Source organism: Castor canadensis, chromosome 3 (genome assembly GCF_047511655.1).
Source record: "Castor canadensis chromosome 3, mCasCan1.hap1v2, whole genome shotgun sequence".
Taxonomy (NCBI): domain Eukaryota; kingdom Metazoa; phylum Chordata; class Mammalia; order Rodentia; family Castoridae; genus Castor; species Castor canadensis.
This window is the reverse complement of record NC_133388.1, coordinates 189,818,202-189,837,841: the sequence shown is the minus strand read 5'-3', so window position 1 is coordinate 189,837,841 and position 19,640 is coordinate 189,818,202. Positions and strand designations below refer to the sequence as shown.

Genomic DNA, 19,640 nt, shown 5'->3' with positions numbered 1-19,640 from the left:
AGGAAGTAGGATCAAACTGCACAAGAAGGGGAGGATCTGGCTCTCTGGCAGAGTCTAGGTGATGCATTCCCAAAAGAGGGACTTGCTTCTGGATGTCATGGTAGAGTCATCAGAAGCATTGGATCAGCATTTTAGCTTTCAAAAACCCTGAAGATATTTGGTAAAACCTTAGGCTTCAATGAAGCCGAGGAGAAGGAGTACAGGTCTCTTAGTTTCCTGTATAGTTAGTTGTGTATTTGACATATTCCATAAGAAGAAGAAAAAGAAAAGCCAAAAAAGAACACTCTTTAATGCTATGCTCTCAGCATTAAGAAAGGAAAGAAAGAAAGGTATTGGTATCAGTATTTCCTGTCAGGAGAAAATTTTGAATTAGTTCAACAAGCATGTCTCTGAATCTCTGGTTTGCTAATATCAGATTAATCTTGTTTAGACACAGTGTTGTAACACAGTGAAGAGAGCTGACTCTATCACCAGCTTGCCAAGATTCAGAGCCCCACTCCCCACTTGTTAGCCACAACTCCATGAACCACGTTAGAAGTTTACCAAACTTTAAACATAACATCTTCTTCTGTACATAGAGATAATCCTAGTTCCTACCTTATAATAACTAAAATGATTGATGTAAAGCCTAGCATACTGTGTTATGTCTACTGAATACTCAACAGTTGTGCGGTTATTATTATATAAGACTAAGATTAAGTGGAAAATATTTTCTCTTTATTTGCCTTTACAAAATCATAAATACTGATTTCACTGACCATTCCTCCCACTCCCAAAGACCAAATACCCCAGTGCATTTTGTTCCTAGTGAAGCTGTCACATAAGTGTTGAAGGATTTTTTTCAAGTTCCCTTATCCAAGTATTGCAGTGTCAGAGAAGGCAACTTTCATTGCTTAGATAATTGCCAGGTTATCAACACACGATGAGGCTGACTCATCAACAACCACTTCCTCCAGGGAGCCACCTTCCTCTGTGCTGTCCAGCTCCCAGGGCTCTTCTCTGCCATGCCCTCTATCTGCACTGCTGTTGCATGCTTACCTCTGTGCCTCCCCCATTAGGCCATGAGCCTCCCTATTAATGGGCACAAGGTAAGAGTCATCCACAAATTCCAAACTGACCACATAGTACCTGGCATGCAGCATGCTCTCCAACTGCGGTAGACCAATTAATAAGTGTGCTAGCTCTGATTTACAGATAAGAATATTGCCAGACAGGTTGAACAAGCCTTGGTACTCTTTGCAAGGAGTTTTGCCAGATCAAGTGCATGATATTTGTTATGTCTAGAGTGTCTCTCCTACCTGTTGTACCTGGATGGCCCCTATTCTTCCTCAAAGCCCATGCTAAGTGGGACTATCTGTGAGGGGCCTTCTCTGTCCCTTCTGACTGGTGGAGGTTGCACTTTACTCCTTCATTCTGTATGTGTACCTCTACTGAACTATTTATTTTTCCCTTCCTGGCTTGGCTGTGTCATCCTGGGTAGATGGGATCTTCTTCTGTCTAGTGTTCACATATAGGTTTTCAGTGTGCACTCTGTTGCAAGTGATGCCCCAGGTGCTGAGTACATAGGCATATACATGACATCCTCTGTGTCAATCAGAGCTTTTGTGTTCCAGTGGCTGGAAACCCAACATACAATGGATTAATCAATAATGGAATTTTTTGACTCATGTCAATGAGAATTCTACACATGGAACGCAGGATTCTGTCATTCTCTATCTTCTGTTGTCTCTTTCCTGTGTCTATGTTGTTCTGTACAGGGGCATCTCTGTACAATAGTGTCTGGTGGCTCTGTGGCTATACTTTTGTAATTTATACCTTTGCCTATATCTTTCCAATCTAACAGAAAGAGATTCTATCTGTCTACAGTGATGACAAGAGGCCCAGAATTGAGTTTTATTGGTTCTAGAAAGGTTCCACTTATATGGCCAAAACAATCCTTTTGTTGATAAGTATGTGAAGCTCCAGAAAGCTTGGGATGGATCAAATGCTGACTGGGTGGAGGGGAATGGAGGACTCAGTTGTTCCACGTAAAGCATGCACTAAAAGGTGGGTAGAGGTGATTCCCTCAGGAAAACATGGATGCTGTTTTCAAAAGCAGCAAATAGATGCTGAGTTATCTCAACAGCATGCAGCCTGGTGGAAGAATATAGAGAAATTTTAATTGAGGTGAAGAGTGCTAGGGTTAATGGGAGCACAGTGGGGAATAGCTAAGGGCCAGTGAGGGAGCTGGAAGAATCAAGGAGGACTTCCTGATGGAGGCTATATTTGAGCTAAGCCAAAGTAGGTACTAAGTATATAGTTACTGAAGGAAGGAATCAGTGAATAACTGGCCCCAAATCACACAGCTCAACTCTTTGTAGAACTCACATTTCAACCAATTCATTTTCATTATGCACAGCTACTAATCCTTGCAGTTTTTCAAGCTGAATTCATGAATTTGTTTCTGTTAGGAAATGTTTTCCATATTCCACATGAAATCAGGGGAGGCAAAGAATAGAAAGCACTATGGAAGGAAGGTTGAGTGTTCAATCTAACCCACAATAACTTATTTAATTCACAGAATGCATAAAATACTACTTATGTACAGGGATACCATTCACCATTGCTGCCTTCCGAATTGCCAGTCTTCAGAATTCCACCTGCATTATGGGTTGACTAGGTTTTGTAGCTGACTCAATGCTGATTCACAGCAGATACAGCAAAAATAAATACATTCATAGCATAAAGGTATTCCAAGTTTTATACTGCTGTTACAAAATTGGACTTTGGAAACATTTGAAAAAATTAAATTGAAATGCTCCTGGGTTCCTTTAAGTCTTTGTGTGGTAACCCTTAAGCCAGCTCTGATTTCTTTAAGGTGATGAGTATAACGTGCAATATCATGATTGGTTTGATTCTCATGTTTATAACTAATGGAATCTTTGCATGCACTTCCACTGTGGTTTAACAGTGCTAAAGTATTTCATTGCTTGCAAAAAGTTTTGCAAGGACAAATAATTCATAGTATATGGGGTTTTTTGGTTTGGTTGGTTTTTTTTTTTTTTTTTTTTTTTTTGCTCTTTAACAATCCCTGGGTTGCTAGGTTGCAATTGTCTCTCCCTGCCCCACTTCAGACAAAACATTATGTTCTGTCTAGATGTCATTTTTAAATCTTGGCTTGAGCACCTCAGAATTGTGTGACCTTGGACAATTTCATCATTTCTCTAAATCTCGAGCTTCACATTTGCAGAACTAAGATAATGGTGTCCACCTTGCATGATTGTGTTGAAATGAATTGATGAATGAAGGGTATTTTTGAATTATAAGGCATTATACAAATTTGGGGGATTATTTTTATTATCACCATCATAATCATCATCACCATTTTTAGAGTTCTGATATTAGCAGAAACTCTACAAAACCTTTCCCCAAATTGTGTGAGCAGCATAGTCTTATTTTATAGTCATAAAGGAAATATTATTTGTAGAGTTTTCCTAATGACTTGCCCTATATAACACTACATGGTTTTATCTTGTTACTTTTGACAAATTGCTTAAACTGACATACATGTGAAAGAAAAGAAGGTTTGGTACAAATTCTTGTTTAGGATTATTTAATCAACAGTAGCTTCTAATTCCTTTATATTGCTTCTTCTTTTAGAAACCAGTCCTTTGCGAGAGGCCTCCTTTCAGACAGTTCTGCTTATTACATGCTTCATTATTTCCGCATGTGCAAGGTAATTCAGATTTCATTTTATGCAGCAGTGTTTCATAATTAATGAAGCTGTAATTGATTGATGATTTCTTTGCCTTATACTGCTAAGATTTGTTCATGCATCTGCCATGGTAAGTGGCTCTTCTCGCTCATCCTCCTTCTTTCAGTTCTCTAGCAAAGCACACAGAAACTAGTGCATTTAAAATTGGATTTTATCATGTATAATCCTTTGTTTAAAGACTCAGTGATTAAGATTAGGATCCAGTCTAAGTGCCCCTTTCTGGAACTTAAGGGAATTTGAAATTCTCTACTAGAGAACTTGGAGTTCCCACTGTGAATCTACTTTTCCTTTTGCAATTTTTATCCTAAGATTTGTAAATCTTAACAAGAACAATCAGAAAGAGATTCTCTAAGGAATGACAACACTTATTTGGCACTACCTGGGCACTGCAGTGGGAAACACCCACCATAGTAAACAATGGGTGTATTCAAAGAGATGGAGGCAAGGGGAAGTGTTTAAAGGAAAAGGAAAAAGCGGAGAGGACTGTTGCATCAGATATTTTGAAGCAACAATTTTTGTCTGCAGTGATTAACAATAAGGGTGACCTTAGCCTGAGACTGAATGACAGTTGTTAGGCACATACTCTTAGAGTAATTTTTGTATTAGGTTGTGATGGCCTCTTGCAAACTTGTAGTTCTGGCATTCTTTTGTAATAGTTACCATCAGGAAATCAAATGTAAGAATCCCTTCTTCTTAACTTCTCAGCTTTACTTACTTTTGTTAGGGTTTTTGTTAGACATAAATAACTCCATCTTGACTCTGACAACTTTTACATTCCTTTCATACATAAATTTTCTATGACAAGAGCACCCACTCAGCATCTCAGAGCACATAATGCTTGAGCCTGAGTCAGGCGCTTTTTTCTGCTCTACCTTCTGTCCCACATGTCTTTGCTCTGCCTTCTTGGTCTTGCTTCTGAAACTCAAGGGCAGTGATCAAGTCCCATCAGTATTAAGCCCACTGTGCCTCAAAGCCTTTGCATTTGTCATTCCCTTTGTACGGTATAACTCTTCTCCAGAAAACCTTATAACCCATGACCTTACTTCTTCCTGGAATTTGTTCAAATGTGACATCATCAGAGAGTCCTTCCCTGACAACCCTGTGTGAACAGCACGTCACTCTTTCACAAATACACTATGCTTTACTTTTCTTCAGAGCACTTCCCACCCTTGACCTGTTACATGTTCACTTATGTAAATATTAATGATTTAGCTCAGGCTACAAGAATGTGAGTGAACCGAGAGCAGGCAGACTGTGTGTCACCTTCACTTCTGTATCCTTCATGCCAGGGGCTCTTTGATATTTGTTGAATCAATGAGACAAAGTGAATAATACAGTCCTGGACGCTTTACAGTCCTTCAACTCTGGGCAGAAAATGATGCCTATTTTCAAGTCTTGTCTCTTTAGGGTATAATACCTCATTGTCACTTGGGGAAAGTACTTTTTAAATACCAAGTCTTAGGTCCTATCCCCTGAGATACTAATTTAGTCTAGTGAGAATCAGCATTTTAAAACAAGCCTGCCAGTTAATTATGAGGTTAAAGAAGCATTTTTAGATCACAATAGAACCAAACAAACAAAAGAAGGGAGGCCCTGTGGTTAAAAATAGATTTGCAAAAATCTGCATTGCATATCCAAGTTGGAAAATTGTAATGTGCGTTGATATAATAAAGGCTCAGTGAGATCATGCACAGAAGAGGCATTTTAGCATTGCTGAACTTAGTATTCCCCAAACATTTGAGTTGATGGGGGATCCCTGTCTTTTAGTTCACAGGATTATTGGTGAAATGCTTCTCATAGATTCATTTATGTAGTTACTCCCTACTTTTAAGAGATAGAGTTTAACTCCCTATTTCTTGATAGTGAGCTGTGTTTAGAAACTTGTTCTCAAACCAAGGAGTAACGAAAGAGGGAATAAAGGTGCCTTTGCAATGGCAAGACCTGACCAATGCCATGTCAGGTGAATGAGGACATCAACACGCATGTTTTGTAGATTGCATGGACCCTTGACTCAATGCAGTGAGAACGCACTTTAACTCTAGGGTCTTCAGGATCCAGTCTAACAATGAGAAAATACACAGGAAACCCAAATGAGGGCCTTCGACACATCTGAGCCATTCTCCTCAAAACTGCCAAGGTCATCAAAACCAAGCTGTCACAGCCTGGAGGAGCCTAAGGAGATGTGATGACTAACCAAGCATAATGTGCTATCTGGATGAGGTCCTGGAATAGAAAAATAAAGGACATGAGGGACAAAAACTGAAAAATCCAAATTTAAGTATTTATATTTCTGTATGGTCATGGATCTTTAGTTTATGCTCTGGGTTATAATTTAAAACATTTTAAAAGTTTTTCTTGCTTAAATTGTTCCCTTTTTGCCATTTATACCTTTTCTTTTAAATCCTGTCTTGTTTTCAGACACTACCAAATAATTTATGCTCTTGTATTTTTCCTTCCCCACCCTCAGTCATTTCTCTGAGAATTTCTGGGTTCTTTTATTGTAAAATATTGGATGATCCAGCTGTTGGATATACTTACAGCTACTGGGAAAATCTTGCTTCTAGGTCCCTTCAGTAGACAGAATGAGGAGGTATATACTATGCCTGTGTATTAACTCACATAGTTCATACTTGCTGAAAATAATTAGGTATCTGTCTACAAATATACTAAGCTAAACATGAGTTCATATTGATATATCCAACTCTAATCCAATACCACATGGTTCATTCCAGGCTTCTCCCTCATGTTATTTATCTGTAAGCTCCTGCTCCAGCACTTAGGAAATGAATTCCCACATCACCCATTGAATTTGTTCAATCCCTGTGTTTATGTGCAGAAGTTTCAGAATTGCTAACCATGACCCCCATAAGAAACAACCTTACTGATTGGACTACAGCATTTATGTATAATTCCTTTTGCCTTTGGTCTTAGAGTTCTAGTTGAAACTATTTCCTGAAGTTATTTAGCTCACCGCCTTCCCCATGCTTTCAATGAGGTTGCATCATACATTTGTGATACACTTAGATTCTTTTTTCTGCATTTTATGCTGGGGCTTCCCAATCTCTAATTAATTTTTAAGTGTAAATGCATTAAGGTTTACTCTGTGCTATACAGTTCTGTGAGATTAGATAACTTCTTAACACCATGTATCCATCACTATAGTGCCACTGGGATATTTCCATCCTCAAAAAAAGTTATCTGTTCTTTCCTAGTCAAATTCTCCTCCTTTCCCAAACACCTGGAAGCCACTGGTCTTTTTCTATCCCTATAACCCAAAGAAATATGATGAACGACCAAGCATAATGTGTTATCTGGATAAGAAAAAAGGACATTATGCAAAACTAAGTTTCCCCTGTCTTCCTTTAGTTCCTTATCCTGTCAGAATGAATTCTTTCCCTCATCGAGCATTTTGTTTGTATATGCTTAATGAAGAAAGCTTTTTTTTTTATAAGAAAAGATACCAACTCATGTCAACAATAAGTATGTCATTTTAACAGCTCATTCCTTTTTGTTGTTGGAAATAATCCCATTGTATGAATGTACCCCTGCTTGTGTAGACATTCACCTATTGAATAATGACTTGGTTGCTTTGCTTCCAGTTTTTGATGATTTAGAAAAAAGTTCCTAAAACAATCATGTGCAAAGTTTTTATAGATACAAGTCTTCATTTCAGTTGGGTACACATGAAGGCATGGTGCTTCAGCCTTATGTAAGAAGTCTACTTCTAAATTTGCAAGAAAGACCCAAACTACATTCCCAAGTGAATGAACCATTTTCATTCCCATCAGTAATGGATGACAGTTCCTATTGCTCTGTATCCTCACCAGCATTTGGTGTTGTTTTGTGGGTATTAACCATTCTAATAGATGTGCAGTGTATCTCATGTTTTAATTCACATCGCCTAATGACAAATAATGTTGATTATCTTTTATAATATTTATCTTTGCTGAGGTGTCTGGGTGTGTGCTCAGATCTTTTGTGCATTTTTAATGGATTGGTTGTTTTCTTATTATTGAGTTTTAATTGTATTTATATATTCTGAGTAGAAGTCCTTTGTCATATACGTGATTTGCAAGTATGCTCTCCCAGACTGTGCATTTACTTTTCATTCTATAGTAGTGTCATTCACATACAGAAATTTTTTTCTTGATTTTCATAAAGTCCAATGAATCATTTTTTCTTTGATAGTTTGGGCATTTGGTGTTGTATGTACATTTGGCCTTGTATTAAACAATTCTTTGCCAAACACAAGGTTATCCAGTTTTTCTTTCATGTTTTCTTCTCAAAGTTTTTTTTTTTTTACTTTCGTGATTTACATTTTGGTCTGACTTATTTTATGTTAAATTTTGTTTAAAATAGAAGTATATATGAAGGTTCCTTATTTTGCATGTTGAGTATTTAATTTTTCCAACAACATTTTTGAAAGGACTGTCCTTTCCATGAATTGCTTTTGCATTTCTGCTACAGTTCGGCTTACTATATCCACATGGGTTTATTTCTGGATGCTTTGCTCTCTAATTGATCTGTATGTCTACCTTTTTGCCAATACCACACTGTGTTTATTAATGTAGTTTCATAGTAAATCTTTTAGCTTTAAGTCTTTGTAAGTCTACAAGAACATGACACGTGTTAGAAATGTAGAATTAGTGTACTCAATCTAAGCAATCCTGTCATTTCAGATGGTTTACAGGAGGTGCAGTAGCCAATGTCTTCACATGTGCATTGATACTAACTATAGTTTGTAAGTAATTTTCCCCAAATTTCTGCTCTGATTCCTGTATTTCACTTAGCTTTTGGTAATTTAATTTTTTAACGTTTCTCTTTTCCACCCAAGACATTGTGAGATCACTGTTTCACAGCCTCGCCAGCTATTTCAAAACCACTGCCTGTGCTCAGTAAGTACTGCCTGAGGTGTCCTCCTTATCTAATCCATGATGCCAGAATATCCAAGAAAAGGTTCTGCTGAGTAACAGATGAACAGGAAAGGTCCTGCTCATTCATCCTGAAGAATATATTGCTGTTATTGCTAAAATTTGATAGTACTGTCAACACACCTGACTTCTCAAAATATATAGAATTAATATTTAAGGCAACAAGACTTAGGGACTGGCCTAAAAAGAAGTTTCTTTTCAATCATTTTTAAAGTGCTTTTCTAGATTCATAGCATGGTATTTTATAAATATCTCATGTTAGGAGACCTTTATCTTACAGTTTTCCAAATGGCTGGCAAACTGCCCATGAAATGAGCTCAGTCAGGAATGGGACTTCTTTGCTCTCTCTTATTCACCTAATGATCCCCTCATGCTGACTGCTGTGGTATAGCATTTTTCAGATGATTCCTGAGGTGTGGGGGAGATGCTCACAGAATTTTAAGCAGTCTGCACTGCACTGTCCATTGCAAGATGGACCAAGTTAATTGCCTTCAGTTCATCGTGGCTGTGAAGGCCAGATCCCATGGCTTGGGGACTGAGATCTGTAATTCAAATTAGTTTGTTGGCCTTGGCTCTTGACAAAGGCCTACTTTCCTGTTCATGAAATCTTTGTGTTGATTTTCAAATCACAAAGGAGGTGAGTGAAGCTTTATTTTGTTTACAACTCTAGGCAATATTGATTTACCAACACTTTGAATGACACTTCCAATAATTTCTAGGCCACTTAGGTATCTAGGGGCAGTCACTGATTTAGCTAAGTTTTGTTGAATCTGACAGTTAGAAATATGAGTCTGGGGGTAACCCCCAAATGCTGGTACTTTAACCCTTATAAGTTAATGACATTAGTTTAAAACTCTTAAGATACCTCCTTCCTTCCTTCTACCTACACGTTTCTTTCAAGATCTATGTAAAGGGGTAGGCATGCCTTATCCAATAAACTTCCCATGAAAAGATTTTCACTCAAAGAGCTATTTTAAAACCCAACTTTCAAAAGTAAAAATATTACTATGGTTTGTCAGACAGTGAGAATTGCATAAAGCCCCCCTCTCTCTGAGTCATATTAGCATGTACAATTAATTGCAAAGACAAATTATTATTTTGTACAGAGGCTCTGTGGAGAGGGCAGAGTTTCTCAAAGTATGGATGGGGACTGTCTGCTCTAGAATCTGCTAGGAATCCTGTATAAAGACAGATTTTCTGACCCTGATTCCAGTCCCTCTGAATCAAAGTTTTTGAGGGGTCTTAAATTTTTTTGGCAGTACTGGGGTTTGAACTCTGGGTTCCCTAGATGAGGAAGGGTGGGGAGTATAGGCAGGGAAGGATTTTGGGAAGAGGCAACATCAGACTTATAGCAGGTACTATAAAATGTTGGGTTTATAGCACCAGTCACTATGCTGAGAGGTTTGTTTATTCTCTGTGAAAAACAACTACATCAGGACCACATTTCTATGATACATAAACATTCCTATCTACTGCCTCACTTATGAGACAAGATCTTTGCTATGATTATTTATGTACATAATTTTACTTTTTCTTCTCTTGTTCTCTCTCCAATTACTCCTGTTCTCTCTCCAATTACTGTTTCCTGCCCACCTGGCCTCATAAACACACACTTTTGCATTTAAGACCTATGAAAACAAGGACTGTTGACTTTATTTTTGTATCTACACCAATGCCTTGAAAACCATAACTACTCCATAAATATTCATCAGATTGAAGGTATCTGCTGCATCATTTCTTGAAGTATTTCTTTTATAGCCAAGAGCTCTGTGCGTGTATATTAAAGATTCTACAACTCTCTCTCTCTCTCATCTAAACATATCCAGAAGCTAATAAGCCAAACACATGGTTATTAATATCAAGAGTCAAGAATGAGTCATACATCTCCTCTAACAATCAATGAGACCCTAAGGAAGTGGAGGACAAGCACTGGGTTCACTTCAGCATTAATGCAGCAGTCCTTCCCCGCCCATCCCTATCCCACACTGTGCAAGGGTAGATCCAATCAGGACCTCTTCTTTAGCGCTTCCTTCTCAAACCCTATCCTTTTTACACCACAGTGCAATTTCTTTTCAACTGCCTTCTTCCTTCAATTTAAAGTCTGCAACTCTAAGGACAGTTCACCTTTTCTTGTTCAACATTGGCCTGGAGGTCACATGCCATTGAAAATCAGCACAGGTATCCCATGTTGCCAGTGATGTATTAGAATCAGGGTGCATATTCTGCACTTTTACGACCTCTCAGTAACATATGGTTTACATTTGTTCCCTCTACTCAGGTACGTTCATATACTCTGTGATTGAGTAAATAAACTTTAGGGAAGGGAAACCTTCTCAATACCCTGTAGGCTGCTCTGCTGAAGGCAGGGATTAAAAATCTTCCTGGTAAAGACCTTCAGAAGAAGAAGGAGAAAGCACTGAGAACTGCCGTGGTTGAAACCAAATGTCAATAATTATATTAAATCGAGACTCCATTCTTCCTAGTTGTGCTCATTCAAGCTTGTTGTGTGTGCATGTGTGTGTGTGTGTGCACAAATGTTGACTAGTTCTGCATTTCCTGTGTATATGGATGAATTATGCATTTTTCTCCATTCTCCAATCTAGATTTGCCAAAATTTGACAACCAGTGAGAAATGCCGCTGATGAATGTCTTCAATCTGAGTATCCGGAAACTGTCCGACTTGCAGTCTACTTGCAATCAACTGCTTTATTGGAAGGAAGTGAGCAATTGGATAATTGAGTAAAAAATTGCAATTAGGGTATGTGATTTTTTTAAAAAGAAATCTCAGTTTCCCCTCATTTTGGTAATACACTCGTGAAAGTAATGTTAATTTGCCTTTCCTTTGCAAACACTGGCAGCTGAAAGGAAAAGGACTGGGGAAAGTAACAGAGGATAGAATGCTGGCAGTGAATATTTCCCTGTTATCCCCAGGGCCAAACATTAACTTTCCTTGAAGAATTCTGTGAGATGCTTTCAGCATTGCAGATTCCTGGGTCTTCTGTCTATGCCTATGCTTTACTGGCCTGCTTTAACTGAATAATAAAAATGAGTTTGTATGCCCAATGTTGGCTTGAAAATAAATGACTAGAGTTTGTACTACAACACAATGTTCTGGAAGTTCATTGTTCTCCCCAAATGTAGCTTGATATTAGACGGTGACAGTAGGTGCTGTGGTTTGGATGTTTGTCCCGTTCCCAAGTGTTCACATCTTGGGGCTTGAACATGTTAAGAGGTGGTGGAAACTTTAAGAGGTGGGGCCTGCTGGAATGTCCTTAGGTCACAGGGATCAAGTCCTCAGAAGGGATTAACACAGTCCTCATGGATCCTAGTTATTCCCTGTCTATTTCTCTGGCTTCCTGCCTCTCCCTCTCATACCACTCCTAGCATTGTGATGATATCCTCATGAGGCCCTGCCAGAGCCAAGATGGTGCTCCAGAACTGTAAGCCAATATACCTCTTTTCTTTATTAGGTACTTAGCCTCAGGGATTTCAAAATGGCAATAGGAAACAGACAAATATAGTAGATTATGGTTAATGGAAAATGGGCAGAAGGGAACCATTTTCTGGAAAGTACATTCTTCTTTTGAACCATTTCTTTCCTTCTTTCCTTCCTTCCTTCCTTCCTTCCTTTCTTTCTTTTTCTTGAAACAGGGTCTCACTATGTAGCTCAGGCTAGCCTTGAATTCATGCTCAATCTGCCTTAGCCTTCCAAGTGCTGGGATTACAGATGTGCACCACCATACCTTTGAACCATTTTCTTACCAAGTTTTTCACTTTTCTGGACTCATGGTCACCTTTTATTCAACTTGCAATTAAAATAGAATTATTATACAGAAAAAATCCTTAAGTGCAAAATAAAGATGAAACATTAAAGTGTTTTAAAACACATGAAAATGGTGCAGTTGTACAAAAACTGTTGTGTAGTAGAGGGGCTGTCTTCATAACTCTCATCTGTTAGATGAAAGCAAGACAGAAATTTCCTTCCATAATAATTTATTCTATGTTGTTTGCCTGGAAATTCTTGTGTGAATAAAAATGGCAATATCAAATACCATTTTTTATATCCTTTGCATTTACTCCATTTTTGGTTGAAAGAAATAATACCAATAAATGAGTGAAGCCATTAATAATTTATATATATTTGTATATGAATATAGTATATATACCTCACATATTTGCATGTATATCCATAAACCTTTTTATGTAACTATTGGCTATTTTTATGTCTTTGGAAAAATGTCTATTCAGGCCCTTTGTCCATTGTTTACTGGCTTATTTGTGTTTTTGCTTTAAATTGTGTGAGTTTCTAATATATTTTGGATATTTATTCTTTATCAGATATATGGTTTGCAACTATTTTCTCCCCATCCATAGCTTTCCTTTTCATTATTTTCTTCCCTGTGCAGAAGCTTTTTAGTTTAATGGAATTCCTCTTGTTTATTTTTGCTTTTGTTGACTCAGTTTTTGGTGTGATAGTCAAAAAAATCTCTGCCAAGAGCAACATGAACGAAATTTTTCCTTATGTTTTCTTCTGGAAGTTTTGTGATTTCAGGTGTTACATTTAGGTCTTCAGTCCATTACGCATTGATTATTGTATGTGGTGTGAGTTAAGGGTTTGGTTTCATTCCTTTGTAATTGGATATCCAGTCTTCCCAACACCAGTTATTGAAGACGCTATCCTTTCCCCCTAAGGTCTTCAAAAGTAGTTATTGACTAAGTTTTAAGATTATGTGATCACCACTACCCTAGGCGCCCACAAGTCTTCACACCTATGCTCCTCTGTTAATATTAAAGATCTAGCATACCAACTGCATGCTTTCTGGGAAGACTCATGTGACAGTTCTTCACTACTGTGTCAGATTCGCTGCAGACAGTTGAAGCCAAGCAAGAAGTGATAGCAGGTGTTGATTTGTGTGTGAGGGCTGTGCTAAGGCTTTGTCTCACTTTCAACTGGTTTTCTCTTCACAGTCCAGCTCTTATGCCTTCCTGAAGTGGTGAGAGTTTGCTGCTATGCTGATTTGTGCAACTATCTCAAGTCACTTTGTCAAATTTTGGTGGAAAAGAGCCACCAGCCAAATTCAGGTCTAGGGTTTCCACAAAATATTTCTAATCTCCAAATGAATTAAGGTAATTTCTGTTGCCAGGGCTTTCAGTAAGTGAATATCATGGCATCTGGGTCTGATTGGAGAATGGTTGACTTTGGGGGCAGAAGATTAGCCTGACTCCTGTCTGCTGGTGGACTGTCCTTCCACAGTGAGGGCAGTCAATGGCCTTGATCCCAAAGCAGCAACTAAAATCAGTCCACGACAGGTGCCCTATAATTTATTGTGACATGAGCACCTGGGTTCCCTTCTTTCCCTTCTGTCATTTTCTGACACCCTTCCAGACATGGAGCATGGGAGAGGTATGCAGTGTGGTTTGCAGCCAGCTTAGCATTGGCTCATGTCCCCTCCAACAGCATCATTGGATCAGTGTACCAAAGACTGAGTGGATCAAGGAGGATAAATGCTGATAATTGACTGCTTAATTCTGTCATTTAAATTTGAAATGAAAGCGGGCAAAACATTTATGATATTTATGTCAGAGTACCTTTGTGGGTACTTTCTCCCTTAGCCATCTTTAGAGTGGCCCTGGAAGCTCCCCTTTCAAGATGTCATGTTGACATAGGCTCCTTTGTGAGCTAGGCAGAAGAGTCAGAAAAACAAAAAACTTTAAAATTAAAATACCAGAAGTATGGAAAATGAAGCAAAATGAGTGTGTAATTCAATAAATTATTATAAGGCAAATGTCCTTTTAAGAATTAAATATAAAAAACAAAATTTTGCAGTTATACCACCAGCTACTCCCTCCTGACACCTCACTCTCAGAATCACCACTAGTCTGATTTACTTTTGATGTTATGAAAGTTTGAACTTGCTAGGCAAATACGCTATCACTTGGGCCATGTCTTCAGCCTTTTTAGATTTAGCTTATTTTTCACTTTTGCCCAAGCTGGCTTTGGACCACGATCCTTCTACCTCTGACTTCCGTGTAGCTGGGATTATGGACATGAAGCACCAGTCCAGCTTGTTTTTGAGATATGGTCTCACTTACCTTTTCCCCCTGGCTGGCCTCAAGCCACAATCCTCCCATCTCTACTTCTTAAATAGCTAAGATTACAAGCATGTACCGTCATGCCTGTCCTCACTATCCTGATTTTATGGTAATTACTTCTGTACCTTGCTTTGTAGTTTCATTGTCAGTGTATATCCTCAACACTATCATATAACACTGCTATTGTTTGCTTAACACACCACTGGGGTCTCTTTAATGCATATGTTCTTCCTCTGACTTCCATCCCTCCCACCCTTCGAAGGCTGTTCATTGTGGATCATTTGTCTTGACAGTTTCCTCCATTGCACTTTTGCTGGTAACATTCCTCTGATCAAGTTCAATGTCTCCCTCAGTCTTCTGCATTTCCTGCCAATAGATGGTTGATCACTTCTATCATTAAGGTTTAGTATTAAGGTTTGGGGACACAACTACTTCAAGGGTGGTGCCAGATTCTTCATCAAGAAGAACCCAATAAATTTTTTGTGATGCCAGAAGACATTTCTGCTCAGTGCTGAGACCTTAAGTACATTAGGCATTGACAATGAGGACATTCTACTTCAATCCTGCCTCCTTCATTTTTTTGTTACAATGTGTCTATACAGAGAATCATCTGCCATCTGATTGCCCAGGGGTTCCATTCTTATGGGAAAAGAAGAATGAATGCTTAATTCTTTCCCTTTACTTACCATTTTTCAGACAGAATTAGTTCCTTAGCATCTTTCAGATATGGTTAGGATGGTATGCATAATCATGAAGGAATTATGTTTCATATGCAGACTTTCTGAGAAAGCTTTAGTTCCCTAACTCTATGTGCTTTTTACTTTACCAAGATACCAAAAGTCCTGGAAAAGTAAATTAAGGGATAAGAAATGTGTAGGAAGTAACTCAACTTTTAAAATTCAGCCAGCATTCTTTTTTATTTTTTGAGAGCGTGTTATGTGCAAAATATAAAGCATACAGGTCTACAGTATTTTAAGACTTGGTGCCTGCCCAAAAGAAACTTCCTTTCTCACAGGGAAACAGGGCAGTATACAAAGTAAAAAGGGGAAGTAGCACATGGACGATGCTGGTGGGAGGTGCCAAAGACTTTGGTTAAGGTCTTAGTTTTGGATGCTGTAATAAAAAGCCATATATAGAGTGACTTAAATAGCAAACATTTATTTCTCATAGTTCTGAAGGTTGGGAAGTCTAAGGTCAAGGTACTGGCCAATTCAGTATCTGGTGAGAGCCCTCTTCCTTGTTTGCTGGCGGCCGTCTTCTGATTGCATCCTCACATAGTGAAGAGAGAGAGCCAGTGTCGCCTCTTTTTATAAAGCACTGAGCCCATTTGTGGGAAGGCTACCCTCATGACATAATCCTTTTCCAAAGCCCCACCTCCTAATACCATCATACTGTGGATTAAGGCTTCAACATATGAATTTGGTATGGAGGGCAGAAACAAATAAGCTATGATACTGACTTATCCAAAGTATGTGCCCAATTTAGGTAGAGATTCAATACTTGCTGAATGTAACATCAGTCTTCAGACTTTCACACGTTTTTCAAATATCTTTACCAAAGACATTATTTTGCTGCTCTATAAAATGCAAACAGTTTACACTCGTCTTACCTCATGCATCCATATAGAAATTTAATCAATCATTAAAATTATCGATCACCTGATAATTACCTGATGCTTTCTAGGAACCAGAATTTCTTTAATGAAGGAAAAATTATCCTATTCTCAAGGAGTAGATGTCTGCAGAGAGAGAACTGACTAAGAGTGCAATTTCAAGTAATAAATATGCTTAGGAGCCAAAATAAATACATTTATAGACAAGCATTAAAAAATACATTTACAAGACTTGGTGCACTCAAGTGGTAGAACACAAGGCTCTGTTCAATTCCCAGTACTGCAAAATAAATAAAGAATAAATTCACAATTTTCATTCATGTAGATGAATTCTTCCTCTAGGTTGATGAGAACTGGGCTATTGTGTTTTCTTGAGAGTAGAGAAAGGTGAGGCAAGAGAAAGAAGGCAAGTATCAAAACCAGGAAAAGGGGAAATGAAAATATGAGAAATGATTCTAGTGGTAATTAGCAAACAGTGCTAGGAGATATGACCATTGGGGAACTGACCTTGTGCCCTATCCTGCCTCTGCCAATGTCACTCTTCATTTTCTATCAAATCTTCTTATCACCCCTCTAGCAGTTGTGATGGCTAATACTATGTGTCAACTTGACTAGGCTATGGTGCCCAGATGTTTAGTCAAATGCTAGTCCAGATTTTACTGAGAAAGTATTTTGCAAGTGTGATTAATGTTTACAGTTGTTGACATTAAGTAAAGCAGCTTACCATCCATATCGTGGATGGACCTTGTCCAATCACTGAAGGTTTTAAAAGAAAACATGAGGTTTCCCAAGAAAGAAGGCATTCTGCCCGCAGTTAGCAATATATAACATATTTCTTGCGTCTCCAGTCTATAAACCTGAAAGTGCTACATCATATCTCACTTGAATCTTTAGGATGTCAGGTGGCCCTGCAGAGTTTGGACTTGCCAACCCTCGCAATCCTGTAAGCCATTTCCTTAAAATCTCTCTCTCTCTCTCTCTCTGTGAGTGTGTGTGTGTGTGTGTGTGTGTGTGTGTATGTGTCTGTCTAACCCTTTCTCTCTCATCTCTTTGCATCTCTTTTTTCTTCTTTTTCTCTCTCTCTCTCTATATGCATGTATATATGGATGCACACACACAGAGAAAGAATATAATTTTATAATATGTCATAACTAATGTATGTAATAGGCTAAATATGACAGTTAGTATGTATTTACAAGGTACATTACACCTCATAGGATCTAGATAAGACAATCACAGATTATAGATACATTATTACCCTGTTGCATCTGTTTCTCTGGAGTCCTGACTAGTGCAGCAGGTTTGATAATTGTGATCTATACACTTAACAGCTAACCTTGGCGAGGTTTAATTCCTTTCTCAAGGGTTTCTCAGGAGGGTAAGTGGGGACTGTATGTTTCAAAGCCAGGTCTGTTTGCCCTTCCACACTTGCTCTCCTCACTGTTGGTTGCTGCTGAGAAGGGTAGGCGAGGGATGAGCCATCTTGAAGATCCAATGCTGCAGGAGCGATTCTCCCAGAAATGCTACTGGAGAAATTGTCTTATGAGGCAAAAGACTAAATCAAAACAATCAGTTTCAGGGACAGTCATGATCTCTACTTTTGTCATTCCATCTCAAGTTTCTCAAGTCTTACTCCTCAGGGAACAGACATGAATGAGCTGCAGTATAGGAGAGAAATCCCCTGACCTTGTCGGGGATAGGAACTCATAAGCCAGCTGCCACAGGTGCTGCCCTGTGGATGCTTTTCCCACCTTGCTAACGGTCCTCATAGTAGTACATCAGCTGCCAAAAGAGACAAACCCGCATAAGGTCCACTGCGGACCAGTATGTCTGCCTTCCTCTTGCAAGCAAGCCACTGGCCATATATGGCCTCCAAGCTTGCCCATTGTGCCCTCTCTTAATGGTCTCAGGTGATTTAGTTAGTCACATGACCCAACTTCTGCAGGGGCAGTGGGGAAAGCACGGAAGTCAGGAACTGTGGTGAGCTCCAACAAGTCTTCTGCACCCTCATTTTAAAGGTGAAGGGCAAATCTCAGGGAGGATGCATCGCTTGTCCCAAGTCACAAATTTCAGAGAAGGTGGAGCCAAGCTGCATCCACCCCAGGTTGCAAAGGCTCCTTTCCCATGACTCCTTGCACCCCCACTGCAAATCTTCTGCCAGAGCTATTTATTAGAGTCACTACAAAACAACTCAGATGCAGACAACTCTACCAGTACTGCACGGGATGCCAGCCCCCCAAAAGGAATCCCACTATTGCTCACACAAAACAGCAGACACAGACACCTGCCAACTTGGCATACTTTGCCTCAATGCTACATTTCCCAAGCAGGCCTTGCTGAAGGTCTGAGCATGTATTTAAAAAAACAAAATCTATCCCACTGTGCCTTGCCGGCTGCATCCCCTCCATCTGGCCCATGCTGAGTATAATCTACTACAGCTGCCAGATACACCTGCTAGAGAGCCAGACATGGTACCTTGGGGTGGGGGGCAAATTAGCAGGTGGATGCTAAAACCTGTCAACCACTTTGCAAAAATTTTCTCATCCTTTTGTAGCCTCAAAGGAAATAAAAACAAAGAAAATGAAATGCCTGGGGAAAAACAAAGGTATCGCTGGACTTGGATTTTCAATGCAAAAGTTATTTCATTTTGCATTTCTATTTACATTGGGCCACTTCTGTAGCTCAGTCCAAATCTAAACAGCTACCTCTGTGTGGGTGAAGGCCAAGTTCAGGCTGTAAGGGATCTATCTGAGGGGAGGGAGTGAAACTCAATGCCAGCAAGGTCTGTCTTCTTCTTTTTTGCTTTTTTTTCTGAAAGAAAAAGTTCTTCCAAATGGGAAGTTGTTATTGTTGTTATCACTATTACTGTCATCATGTCATCATCATCTTCTTTTTTCATAATAATATTAGTGAAGATAGCATGTTAGCCTGTGGGAACATAGGATTGTTTTTTGTTATTGTTTTTAGAGGTTATAGAAGGAAGAGATCAGCAGTGGGAGTGGTGTGGTCAGGGCAGTGTGAATCTAGTTAAATAAACACTTCCAACATTTAACCAGATGCAGAGTGGTATAAGACAAAAGCATAGATTTTGAATCTAGCCAGGTGTAGACTCAGGCATAGACACAGACATATACTTCTTGTTGTCCTACCATTTCTAGTTTTGTGAGTTTGGATCTATCACTCAACTTCTTTAAACCTCACATTCCTCATCTACATACCAGGCATGATTTCATATGTGAGGACTTCTCGG

General features: G+C 38.9%; 1 protein-coding gene across 5 annotated transcripts in view; it reads left to right on the top strand.

Moving 5' to 3' along the window:
• Positions 1-11,792, top strand: part of Tmem71 (transmembrane protein 71) — a 36,143-nt gene extending 24,351 nt beyond the window's left edge. For all 5 annotated transcript variants that reach the window (XM_074069246.1, XM_020180481.2, XM_020180485.2 and 2 more), the window contains 4 exons: positions 3,640-3,715; positions 8,434-8,495; positions 8,589-8,649; positions 11,289-11,792. In XM_074069246.1, the coding sequence (XP_073925347.1) occupies positions 3,640-3,715; positions 8,434-8,495; positions 8,589-8,649; positions 11,289-11,304 (215 nt within the window). In that variant the 3' untranslated portion in view covers positions 11,305-11,792. The remainder of the gene's footprint in view (positions 1-3,639; positions 3,716-8,433; positions 8,496-8,588; positions 8,650-11,288) is intronic.
• The last annotated feature ends 7,848 nt before the right edge of the window (positions 11,793-19,640 follow it).